General features: G+C 36.1%; 1 protein-coding gene across 1 annotated transcript; it reads right to left on the bottom strand.

Annotated features, from left to right (window-relative positions):
• Positions 1-515: 515 nt before the first annotated feature.
• On the bottom strand, positions 516-9589 carry mcm6 (minichromosome maintenance complex component 6). Its single transcript, XM_039689497.2, has 17 exons — positions 9389-9589; positions 8951-9097; positions 8055-8165; positions 7673-7922; positions 6313-6478; positions 6082-6227; positions 5847-5997; positions 4668-4809; positions 4327-4468; positions 4142-4249; positions 3257-3412; positions 3041-3169; positions 2613-2774; positions 2396-2528; positions 1867-2052; positions 1617-1756; positions 516-1164 (listed from the first exon to the last, which is right to left on the bottom strand). The coding sequence occupies exons 1-17, from the start codon at positions 9487-9489 to the stop codon at positions 1045-1047; spliced, it is 2490 nt and encodes an 829-aa protein (XP_039545431.1). The 5' UTR covers positions 9490-9589; the 3' UTR covers positions 516-1044.
• Between the last annotated feature and the right edge of the window lie 4144 nt (positions 9590-13733).

Below are 13733 nucleotides of genomic sequence, written 5' to 3'. Positions count from 1 at the left end.
TTAGCAATAAAAATTTGCTAGATTCCTGAAACAATTATTCTGTAATGGGTCTGATGTTTTTTTTTTTTTATTATTATTATTATCTAGCTATTGTTTCCCTATAAAATATAGGGTACTTAATCTTTTATTTTCTCCTTATCGTTAGTCTTTTATTTGTCCTCTTATTACTTATTTGTATCTCTTATTTTTATTACTTTGAGATATCTGACTTTACATAAAAATGTTTCTTTTGAACTCTTACATTCTCCTGAATGTTTGTATATTTGCATGTTTCTTGAAAAAAAATCTATTTACATTCTTAAGTGTAAATAAAGTGTTTGATTTTAAGATGTTAATCTATAATTGAATTCTGAAAAATTATTCAGCTGGAAGTCACAAGCCTCTACTGATGTACTATGTCAATTTATTATAAGTTGGTTCATTTTTAGAAATTAAGTGATGCAAATATCGTCTCTGTAAATACTGAACCTTGTTTTGTATTTGCATCAAATGCACCGACATAACTTAGCCGTGTATTTAGGTAAATTCTTAATCCAGTTTATATTTATTAATCCATGAAAACGTTTGATTTAAAAATTCGATGCAACTGAACGTGCAGTATATTGCCCGACAACTGGCCAATAACATTTTACAGGGTATTCAAAGGGTATAGATTTCTGTTTTAAACACAAAACACACTTTTCACAAAATAAACAATTTTAAAATGTATTGAACACAAGTTACTTTTATGTTATACTTTGACAGCACTTAAAAAAAAACATGATAAACTGTATATGCAAAACATTTTAGGCATTGTATGTCCAATACCAACATTCTAAAATATTCTAAAACACTATAACAGTCAAAACAAAGAAACATATTTACAAAATGAATTTCCCCCCCATTTTTGCAAGGTCACAAATCCTCTTTTAAAAATGATGATGGATATATCAATCCTAAAACCAGAAAACAACCAATTTACAAAGAGAGAACGACTGAAGAGAGCTGCTTCCTGAACACCATCTCATCAAACATCCCTTATTTTGAGTTAATACACCAGAAGGTCTAGTCATCGAATGTGTAGTTGGGGTTGACCACCAGAGTAACATCCTCCTGGGATTCTGTTCCACTGGACTCAGCTGACCCTTTCAGACCAGACTGTGTCAGTTCAATCAGAATATAATCCTGATAAAAATAAAAGTCAATACATTTTTTTGTTAAAACACTTTTCATGTAGTCTCCATCCCACTTGTTTCCACCATAGAATAAAGAAAAAAAGCAAAGTGCAACTTTATCCTGCAATTCAAACTCTTGCATTTGCATGTTTGCGATTCTGACTTTATAACTCGCAATTTCAAATTTATATCTCACAATTGTGAGAAAAAGTTCAAAATTACAAACTCAGAACTAAGTCAGAATTGCGAGGTTATATCTGGTAATTCTAGCTTTTTCCCTCAGAATTGTGAGAGTCAAATTTGCAATTGCCAGTTATAAAGTTCAAATTGTGAGATATAAACAATGGTGAGAAAAATGTCAGTTAAAAGGTTGAAATTAATTTTTAATCTGTGGTGGAAACAAGCTTCCATATATTCACATAAAACTAAAAAGGGTTATATCACATGAAAATGTTTCCTTACGTAATGAACCAGTCTGTAGATAACTTTCTCTATCATTGTCTTCTTATTGATGAGTTCCATTTCTGAATCGATCTCTGACTCGATTTCCTTCAGGTACCAGTTCACAACTTCACTCTTCTTAAGTGCAGACTCGTCCTCCACTAGGAGAAATGGCACAATTCAAATTAGATTCCTCTGTGCTGTGTTTGTCTGAGCTTGTCATGTTAATTGCTAAAATGACAGTTTGTTAAGACTTGTACAGAGTGCTCACCTTCTTCGGCATGACGCAGATGTAGCACCAACAGGTTTGAAATGCGTTTATACTCGGCAAACGAAAGTCGCAGCGAGGGTTTAGCGCTTTCTCCGTTGACCCCATGGCCGTTAATACCGTTTGTGTGCTCGTGACCATTCACTTCCCCGTTAACAGCTTCATTCACACCGTTAGGTGCGTCATGGCCTAAAAAGAGCGAGAAAACAAAGAAATGGTTCAAAACTCTCCTAATAATGAAAGACGGATTTCCCTTTATGCTTGCAAATGTTTTCCAGTTAAAGGTTTAGTTTAGTTGTGGCTTGAAGTTGCTTCCACCGCATAGAGTACTAGCCTGACCTTTATTCACAAATGCGATGTAAATACAAATTGATGATTGACTTTAATATAAGTCAATTTAAATACATTTAAAAGACATATTGGGGCCCCCCGGTCGAGAACCATTGATTAAACCAAGTTAAACTCGACCAAAATTACTCAAAATGAGCCTGAATGAAACGTTAAGGTGCCTAGAAAGAGACGACAACTGTACCATTTATCTGATTGTCGTCTTCCTCCTCCATGGCCTCCTCTTCCTCCTGATCCAAATTAATATCAGGAGTCTCGACCCGAATAATGGACTTGTTCAGCAGCCTGAAAGCCTCCTTGACATGCTTAGGATGAACCTAAAAAATAGAAACAGGAAGTTTTAGGAACGTTTTTAACTAATATCTAATAACCAAAATCATGCTCCCGCCTTTCGTTCCCACCTCATCACAGCAGTGCATCCTGGCCATGCTCTCAGAAAGACGGATCAAGCTTTCCAGCTGGCGAACTGTGATCCTCCACGCTGATTTAGTGACTCCGGAGCCGTCCCGCTGTCTCAGACGCTTGTACTGCTCCACGATGAATTCCTCAGACTCCTTTGAGATCTATCACGCACACAGATCGAAACGCAGTTAATAAATAGCTGACTTCGGCTCTATTTACAAACATCACAATTAAATTCAATTTGTGATTTATAAGCTTGTGATTCAATTCAACTCTGATCTGAGCTCATTTCCATATTGATCCATTTGGATAAACAGGATACAGGATATCAACTCAATCTTTTTAACCCAGCCCAAGTATTCAGATTCATTTGCTCAATATTTTGGCAGTATCAGAAAGAATGCAGATGAGTCTTCCTGTCGCTCACCTTTGGTTTGAACTGGCGAGCAAACAGCAAGTATCTGCGAATCTCATCTAGATTGTAGACACGCTCGACAGAATTCTCAATCCTGGAGTGAAGATCCACTATACGCCTGGCTATGGCGTAATCTGTGACCTGAAGAGAGAGACCGAGGCATTTACTAACAGTATAACAGCATCCACAAACATCTTCATATGTTGTTCAGAACAAGCATGCTCATACCTCATTGCTGTCGTCCACCAGGATGAAGAAGAGATCAAATCGTGACATGATGGGTGCCGACAGGTTGATGTTCTGCTTGAGAGATTTAGAGCGGTCGTAACGCCCGCTCACTGGGTTCGCCGCAGCCAAGATGGATGTGCGAGCATTCAGAGTGGCCTACAATTTGAAAAATATTTTTTAGAACAAGTATAAAATATCTTAGCGATTATAGCTAGAAGTGAGAAATATACCCATAGACACAGTAAACTACTGGACTTTAAAAAATAATATGATCAATAAGTCATGGCAACATGTGTTTTTCCATTTTAACTCATCTAAATAATTTAACCAATTTCAACTTAATTTTTTTCATTTAAGTTGTAATGAGTTGAAATGACTTGCATAACCAATTTGATTATACTTAAAAAATAAAGGAAGCAATTGGACAGGTTTTTACAGTGTAGAAATCTGAAAATGTATATAAATTTTGGATACATGGTTACGTTTAGATTAGGGATGCACTGAAATGAACATTTTGTCCAATAACAATAATTCTTTATATTTGAAAGCCGATAACCGTTAAAGCATATTAAGACATCGAACAGAATTCAATTTGGGTTCTCGCATGTAAGATGTCATCTTAACATTACATTACATTTTAAGAAAAAAAATCGGATGTGCGTCAATGGATTAAGTCTTAAAGTGACAGCAGCCTAATATACTGTAAATGCTGCTGTCTATGTCCTTAATGTAAATCAAACAATAACGGAAAAAGATAGTGATTTTTATCATTATCATAACATAAAATGACTCACACTGTAATATAAGGTTTTAGTCCATTCCTAATTTTTTTTTTTTTATTCACAGAGGCAGTGATGCTTCCACATTTTGAACTTTGACCCCTACCTTGACCCCTGCTTTGGTGATGGAGATGGTCTGCTGCTCCATAGCCTCATGGATGGCCACTTGATCTCTCATTTCCATCTTATCAAACTCATCAATGCAGCAAACACCCTATCGACAACAAATATTATGAATATCAAATCACTTGGGTTTTACACAAATAAATCATTTGTAAAAGTTGAACTCACATTGTCAGCCAGCATGAGCGCTCCAGCTTCAATGACAAACTCGTGTGATTCCTCGTCTCTCACCACAGCAGCTGTGAGACCTGCCGCGCTGGAGGCTTTCCCGCTGGTGTAGACCGCCCGTGGACTGAACTCTTCAACATGCCTGAATAACAGCCAAACCATTAGAACTAATAGGTATTCTACTCTTTAATATTCATTTCGGTCAAAAATGTAAAACTAGCTGAAATGTCACTATGATTTCTTCATATCTTCTATATATAACCTGTTCTAGAGTAATTACATTAATATATAATGAATCCTGTAAAAGTGTTCATGTGCTTTAGAAGCTGAACAAGTCTCACTTAAGGAACTGGCTCTTGGCTGTGCTGGGATCTCCCACGATGCAGACGTTGATGTCTCCTCTCAGAGATGTGCCCTCCATGGTGGTTTTAGGAACACCTCCAAACAGCATGAGCAAAATTCCTCGCTTCACTTCATCATTACCTGAGAAAAACACATGAATAACGTAAAGCATCTTGATATTATCCAACAGGTTGTGTGGAATGGTTTATGTAGAATCATATTACAAATGATAGACATGCACGTCTTCATGTCTTTGCTGGCCAACAAATCTCAAGATGACTTCAGTGACAAACATTAACTGTGCAGTTAATTATATCATACAATGTAAAAAAATGTCAAGTCAAAAGATAGTCAGGATGACCTAAAAAGTCTAAATGAACTGGTTTTATTTTAACTTTGTCTAAAACAACTGAATTACATTTGGTTAAACCACTGAAAGTAATGTTAAAGGGCAGTTCAGGTAAAAATAGCTCTTTAAAGGGTTATTTCACTCAAAAATGGTCATTTACTTGGAACCCTTGGAATAATATGACCGCAGACTTTCGCTCATCTTCGAAACACAAATTAAAATATTTTTAAAGAAACCCAAGAGATTTCTCTCCCTTCATTAGAAGTCCACACAACTTCAATGAATAGATTTAATTAAGGCTTTTATTCATGTATAATCATTGATTAAAGCACATACATAGCATATCAAATATGGAAACAGAAGCTCAAACATGCCTGCGAGAGATGCTTGATTCATATGATTAATTTTGCAATGTCTTTATGAACCTTTCGAAGCGTCAACGTTTTGTTGTAATAGACTTTCAATGGCGGGGTTCATTAAAAATGTCTCCATTTGTGTTTCGAAGATGAACGGAAGTATGATGGGTTTGGAACAAAATGAGGGTGAACAAATGATGGCTATGGTTATTTACTGTGACTAAATTAAATATCTATTAGTTGACCAATAATAAATGTAAGGGATAATCCACAGCTAGCTGTTTATTAAAGCATTTTAATACATCAGGTGGAGGCAACCTGACTAGAGCGACCTGTGCATTAAAAGGTTTAATGAACAGAATCAAGTATTCATACCGACTAGTATAAATAGAACATAATCCTCATATTTTGATAGTGTCAATTTGTGTTTGTGCCCAACTTAGAATAAGACATTGACAGCCATAGTGACTAACCGTGAATGGTGGGGAAGAGACTGGTGCAGAGGTTGTGATAGAGGTTTTTATCTTGACTCATCTCAAACACCTTCTCCCACTCCTGTACCGACATCTGTTTCTTAATGCTCTCCGCCGTCTGCTCCTCATCCCGGATCTCCTTACCGCCAAACTACAAACAGCGACAGCCCATTAAAATAATAGTATGTGATAAAAAACGAGACCTCCATGTCAAAATGTTGGGCTTGACACTTACTCTGGGATTGGTGAGGCATACGTGGCATGCCAAGAAAGCAAGTTTGTAGTTAAGTTCTCTGACGCCCAGCGCTTTAAGCCCACGGAGACCCTCGTTCTCGTAACCCTGCACACCAGCAGTGCGTGTGCTGGTCTCAGCCCGCACACCTGAAACACACATAGTCGCATGATGCTAAGAATTACAAGCACTGTGTTAACATCAGTGATGCCCGACTGGATGAGAGCTGTATACCTGGCGTGGCCAGCTGAGATACATCAGGCACAACAATGAGAGAGCCAATGAAGTCACATTTATCACCGGCCTGTGCCGACTCCACAGCCTCAGCCCGCAGAATCACCTCCATGCTGCGAGGAATGGAGCCTCGTGGCAGCTCAGCCTGGGTCTCCTGGATACGCACCTGGTGTCAGGGTAAGTAAACCGTCAACATAAACTAATAACACTAAATTGTAGATACAGTGGTCGACAGAGAGAATGGCTTAGGGCCAGTATGATGAACTGCCATCTGCTCAATCATCCTGACAGAGCACAATAAAATAGGATAGACTATTAAATATAATATTCAAGCGAGCAATACATTGTTTTCGGGCTACTGTTATTTCTGTGTAGGGCTGCATGATTAAAGTCGGCATGAAATGAAAGTTGCAATAGTCTTTTCTTCCCTATTGTGACTAATCCGAGTGAGAGTCCTCTCAGACAAGGAAAAAATGTAGGGAGATCTCATGTAAGTAACAGGAGGGGATTAAAGATTACATATAATATTACAATAAATAAAAATATAAAAAATGATGTGATGTCTCATAAAAAAATAAAGAGTTGTCGATTTTGACTTCATAATAACTTTAAACACGAAGTTGCGATATGGCTTATACAATTGTAACGGCTATCATTTAATTAAATGAATATGTTCTTTATGTGAACTATAACAATAATATTTGTTTTGTTTATATATATATATATATAATTGTTAACAATAACTATTGTTATTATTATTATTATTAACTTATAATAACTATAATTTTGGTCCAAATTGTGCAGCCATGTGGTACCTAATGGTTTTGTTCCGATAATTATATTTTTTATCACACTCCCAATTTTAATCAGATAAAAAGCAATTATATTTTTTGCACAAATCATGCACCACAATTCCTGTGTAAATACATAAAAAATAAAACTTATGCCTCTATTAAGGTGACATTAGAAATATCTATTGACACACCTTTCCATTCTCAATATTACTGATTTAATTATTTTGTTTTCTGGACTTTCGTTCTCCATTGGCTTCAAATATTGCCTCTATGATGATTTTATATAAATAGTCAGAGGTTTTTATTTTATTGCAAATTGTCATGCAACATTTTTTTCTCACACTTCACTTAAAAATAAGTTGCAGGATAATGGCATACTTAATAATTTTGGCAGAGCCAACAGAAAAATATCCTTACTGATGAACCTGTGACATTATCAACAACACAGCAGTCTTTTTGAACCTTCCCTGTACACGCTTTACACTGTGACTTCTTCATTTCAAGACAGGATATGGGGTTTACCAAAGAACGTAATAGTATATGGTTTAAAAAAGCACTTGTCATACCTTCTGGAAGTCAATGAATTTGGATTTGTTTGTGTCCAGGAGAAAACGTCTACGGTTGTTGCATACAGGATTGCGGCAAATGCTCGGCTGGGTGTATTTAAACTGCTGTTCCACGTCTTTAATCATTCCCTGACAGTCCAAACACAGGAAGGTCCCGCTCACCAGCTCAGGGTGAACAGGGTGAGTACGGACAACCTGTCCGCTGATGCGCACGAGTGAGCCAACTTTCACTGCGGTTAACTCACGGATCCTGCAGGAACCCACAAGAGAACATCAGTTAGGGACGCATTTGTTCAGAATATTAAAAAATCTATTTAGAATTTTGTCAAATATTTTAGTTCAAAATGATCAATCAGTCATTGCATCTTAAAATTCTCTTTACTTGTGTCTGGTTGGTAGATCCTGGAAGGCAACATAGAACTCCTTGGAGAGGGGAATTTCTCCATGATCCCGAGCAAAATTGCGCACAGCACGGCACAGGAAGGGGTAAAGTCTAAATAAAATACAAATATATATATATATATTTATTAAAAATAATGTGTTATCAATTTCAAAAGGCAGCTTTGTAACTAGCAAAGCCTTTGTCAAATGCAAGTCCATTTGCAGTACATACTCATATTATACACATTCATTTGCACATTAACCGTGATCTGAGAATATGTATTTATCATTATGGGTTACATGAGAGTACTTCAGGTTCTTTCAGGTATATTCTCTGATTCACTCACACTTATGTTTCAAACGTAAGCATGCAATATCTTGAAAGTGTTATACCAGTTTTATACAAAAATAATAATAATAATAATAAAAGCTAAACTTAAATGATGTTACTATAGTAATAACAATTTTAAGCATGAATATTATGATCAATGTGTGTACTAGTCATTAAACAGTAAGATAAGCAAAGTATATAGAGTCACATTATATAAGATGTCTTTAACTACTATGTACTTGTATAATAAAAAACCTTAAATACAATGGACTGAATGTGTTCATGTTGTATAGCAAAACACTTGTGTTGATTTTGAGGTGGGAATACAGGTATGATTAGGACAGGTTTGGAGGTATGGTTAGGTTTAAGGGTGTGTTAAACTGAGTAATTACATATTAAATACAGTTGTAATTACATAAAATAAGTACAATGTTAAAGTGCACTGTTTTAAATGATTAATTTAAGTGTTAGTGCATAGAAGTTAAAATTGGGGCAGAATGTGGTGGATTAATTCTAGAGCTATGTATGAGAACAATTTAAATGTTTTCTTTTGGCTGCTTTCAGACCTGTAGAATTCCTCCTGGATGGCGGTTGCCAGTTCTTGATTAAAGCCCTCAAGGTCAGTAAAACTGACCACGAGTGTGTTTCTCTCTGGCCGGATCAGTTCCTCTGCGTCCCGCAGGTACTTGACTTCTCCATCACTATTATGAAACCTGCGAAGTATTTGAGTAAAATTCTGATTAAGACCACAAATTAATACAAATCACGTAAAGTATAATTATAGTAGATCAACTTATAACAAGATGGTGCATGGTCACGTGCACACAAGTCTCATTAGAAAATGTGCATTGCATATAAATATGTGTAGTTTAACATAAAAAAATGTTAATATGCGTAACGTTACTGTACAAGCGTGTAATGTTTATTAGAATTATTGTTGTTGTTCTGTTCTGGTGTCTAACCTGTGATCCAGAAGAACAATAAGAAACACCGCATTTACTCACTCTTCTAAAAAATCCTGGAATAATTTTTGGCATTTTTCCGCCAGTTCGTCCTTCATCATCTGACCAGCATTCTGATTCGCTCCAGGTTCCAAAAGATCCATTTCAAAGCAATTGGTATTACAAAGTTATAACAATAATGTAGCCTCCGTCCCGTCTACCACACGAAGCACACGAGCTCTTGCAGATGTTTTCGCGCGAAAAGCTGTACCATGTGATTGTTTCGCGCCACCAGGAACCAATCAGATAGATGCTTCTCTGTGCTGCTACTACAATTGGGCCATTGTGGCCAATCATATTCGAGCTTTCTGAGGGTCGTGGCATCATGTTGACTTGTTGAGGTTAGATAGTTTCAGAGATAGTTTCAGGAAATTTTAGTTCTAAATAATATAAAAATGTCAACGATTGAAACAAAATAAAAAAAATATTTAGTAATGTGAAAGGTTTAAACAGGTGTTAACGTTACTCGAAACGGGCGGACCTTAGACATTTGACGTTTAATACGATTAGAGAGGTAAGGTTACCGTAAATAGATCCACACATAAGTTAGTACTTACAGTATAAATAACAAACCTGCTATTTTAACACTGCATTTCGTGTTTTACTAACTATCGCATCTCAACAGTGCCATTAAAATTATTTTTACACTGCGGCACTGTTTGTCACGTGGTATCTGTTACTGGTCTCTGAGCCAGTAAAGTTGAACCAATCACAGTCGTTTATGATTCATCCCACGGATAGTGCTTAGATGAGCTTGTTCTCTTGGAAACTGTTACATTTCAAAATAATGAATTGCCATTATTGTTTTGCACATGATATGAATAGGCCTGCAGCAAAATAATAATAAAAAAAGATGAGTTGTTTTGCAGTTATTTGTGACATCACTTGCCATTCGCCGTTACTTTGCATTGTTATCGAGGCAGTTCAGCTGCCTCCGTTAATGACTTAAACGAAACATGTCTGTTTCGTTTCAACTTGATTTTTGTTTATTTTATTCTTCCTCTTTTTTTTTTTTTTGGCACAGTAGCCTACACTACGAATTGCCTCGTGTCAAAGGTAGATGGCGCTATTGCTATATTATTATGTTAACAGCCGAGTAACCAGCTTTTTAATCAAAACAGCAGAGAGCGCCAGAGAGTTAAACAAAGCATAATAACACTATATGATAAAAACTGCAAATGTGTCAAAAAATGCAAGTGAAAAAAAATATTCCTCTGTGCAAACATGGTACAACATATTTCATATTTCATTCGATATATGCCCAAGGCCAGCATTAAATGTTTTTTATGTGATTTATGTTTTCCCAAACAACAACAAAAATAGCATGATCTGTGGTTTTCATTAATAAGTAGGCCTAATTAATTAGTAAATATGATATTTCAATGTTATGATATGTTAGGATATATGTTTCTGACATATAATCTGACATGATAGGGACATTCAACGATAAGTTAAGTGCCATCAACAGAGAAGAAAGTCATTTGAGATAATGAGCAGGTTATTACATTTTGATTAAAAATTACAAATACAATTTTTTTTCTCTTTGGAATAACATGCACAAATTACTTGTGAAGATTTCTTTCTATTACAAAAAGTTAACATGAAAAATTCTTTGCACCGTTGACATGTCACAGTGAAAGTATTATAACTATTGTAAAGTATTGTTTATCTTGATTCAAGGCCTTCAGAAACACAAGCATTGTCAAGATTTCAAATCATTCAACTCGTTTTTTCGACAAACTAATAAATGTGACTGATCTTTTGTCAGATATGTGTGGCTGGATGGCTTTGTGGACGAATAACCATATTTGTGTGTGGTTAAATAAGAAGTGGTAGTTTAGTCTGGTAGAAAACCACTTGCTGGTCGATTCTAGTGAGTAAGAACACATTTTTTTGTGGTATGTAAGTGTATTTGTGTCTGAGAGTTTTAAGTGTCTGTTGGGCGTAGACTTTGAGTTGTGGTCTATCTATGTCTTTTGTTCTTGTGGTTTCCCTTATGGCGGTTGAATTCATCCTCTGGCGGCATTTTTAAATTTTGAAGTCACACTTTCATTGGTGGGTAGAATGAAGACTTGCAGACGTCAAACTAACGCTTGCCTGTGTTTTTGTAATGGTTAAGTTGATTTGAACACTCTCCCCTCTTCTCTTTATTTGTGGGTGCATGTGTGTTAATGTGCCCTCAAAGTGTTAAAAACCCAAGCATGTTTTCAATCACTTTGCTGTAGACCATAGACGTAACTCAGTAAATTAGATAAACATACGCTAACGTAGTGACTAAATCACCACACACACACACACCTTAGCCAGGTATAGCGTTACGGCGAACAGTCTCTAGACGGTCTTGTCTGCAGGGCGCCTTTAGTACATCAGATGTTTCGTAACATTTGGCACAGCAGTATATATGAGGGCTTTCTTGCATGCTTGCAGATGCCATGGTGAGCATAAGATATTGCATTAGTCAGGAGATTTATGTCTTTGACAATCCCACACACAACAGCATAACTGCCAAAAACACACTATCTTACTTGGGGGTGAAAGCAAGTATTTGTCAAGGTACATAAAACAAGATGTGACAGATATCGTTTTGAAAGTCATAATAACATGTGAGTTGTTTCTGGGTGGTGGTGTTTTGATGTGTAGACACCATCCTTCCCACTCCTCCACCCCCAAATGACGTTAGCTAGCTAGACTCAAGTAACTTGTTTTCTGAGAGCTGTGCTGAAGTCACTCTTGTGTTCTGTGCATTGTGAAAAGGTGCAATTTAGCGTTTTCAGCATTCAATGATTTCATTGCAAAAATTGTTATCTATAATAGCATGCACACAGATTTATTGAGTCAGAGACATGCTTGTATATGATGATGTGAGTGATACAGGGACCTGAATTGTTTGTCACTGTTTGTGCGTTCATTTGATCAAAAGGGACGTTGTATTCATGAAGGATCCTGAAGATGCACTGCTGTTTTCAACATTGATTTAAATGTTTTTTTATAGCACCAGAACAGCATATTAGAATGATTTCTGATGGATAATGTGAAAATTCAGCTTTGTCATCATCACGAAAATAAATTACATTTCAAAATAAAATATAGAAAACAGTTATAAAAATGTAATAATATTTCACTATGTTACTGTTTTAATGCATTTTTATTACATAAATGCAGCCTTGGTGAGCATAAAAGAATTTTAAAAGTAAGAGATTATTCAAAAATATAAAAAAATTCATACAGACCCCAATGCAAAATACATATTAAAGGGTTAGTTCACCCAAAATTGAAAATTCTGTCAGTATATACTCACCCTCATTCCAACCCCGTAAGACCTTCGTTCATCTTCAGAACACAAATTAAGATATTTTTGATGAAATCTGAGAGCTGGATCACATAGAAGCATGTTTCCGCCACTGAATATAAAAATAAAATAAATAATTGTGACTTTTTATCTCACAATTCTGACTTTTTTTCTCGCAATTGCGAGTTTATATCTCGCAATTATGACTTTATTTCTCAGAATTGCGTGATATAAAGTCAGAATTGCGAGATATAACACGCAATTGCGACTTTGTATCTAGCAATTCTGACTTTATATCTCGCAATTCCGACTTTATATCAAGCAATTCTGACTTTATATCTCACAATTGCGACTTTATATCACGCAATTCTGACTATATTTCGCGATTCTGACTTTCCATCTCGCAATTCTGAGAAATCAGTAAACTCGCAATTGTGAGAAAAAAAGTCAGAATTGTGAGATAAAAAGTCGCAATTACCTTTTATATTTTTCATTCTATGGTGGAAACAAGCTTCCATAGGGATCACTCCTGCATACTAGTCCATAGGCTTCTTGAGGAACTGAAACTTGCCGGCCTCGATAAGTTATTAAAGACATCGTTAAAATAGTCCAAGTGACTTCAGTGGCTCAATCTTAACTTTATCAAGCGACGAGAATACTTTTTGTGCGTAAAAACAAACATAAATAACGACTTTATTTCAACTATTCACTTCCTTCTCTATGGGCCTCTAGTCAGTTAACGTAGTGTGATAGCGTAGAGCTACGTCACACGTAGGCTCACTATTGGCCGACGCTGGTCATGTGTGTGATGCGTGTGACGTAAAATAACAGAAGCTTACGTTGTTAAACTAGTAACCTGACTCAAAGCAGAGAGAGAAGTAAATGAATAGTTGAAATAAAGTCGTTACTTTTGTTGTTTTTTGCGCACAAAAAGTGTTCTCGTCATTTGATAAACTTAAGATTGAGCCAAGATTTAACGATGTCTTTAATAACTTTTCGAGGCCGGCAAGTTTCAATCCCTCAAGAAGCATATGGACTAGTATGCAGGAGTGATCCAGC

The sequence above is a fragment of the Pimephales promelas genome, chromosome 8 (genome assembly GCF_988280905.1).
Source record: "Pimephales promelas chromosome 8, fPimPro1.hap1.1, whole genome shotgun sequence".
Classification (NCBI taxonomy): domain Eukaryota; kingdom Metazoa; phylum Chordata; class Actinopteri; order Cypriniformes; family Leuciscidae; genus Pimephales; species Pimephales promelas.
This window is presented reverse-complemented; position numbering and strand designations above follow the sequence as displayed.

What these genes read in the sequence shown, in the direction of transcription:
- mcm6 (XM_039689497.2), bottom strand. Translation starts at nt 9,489, where the DNA reads ATGGATCTTTTGGAACCTGGAGCGAATCAGAATGCTGGTCAGATGATG. An exon ending in GATCTACCAACCAGACACAA is followed by an intron (nt 7,923 to 8,054) that starts GTAAAGAGAATT and finishes GGGTTCCTGCAG; the next exon opens with GATCCGTGAGTTAACCGCAG. An exon ending in GGATGCACTGCTGTGATGAG is followed by an intron (nt 2,529 to 2,612) that starts GTGGGAACGAAA and finishes TCTATTTTTTAG; the next exon opens with GTTCATCCTAAGCATGTCAA.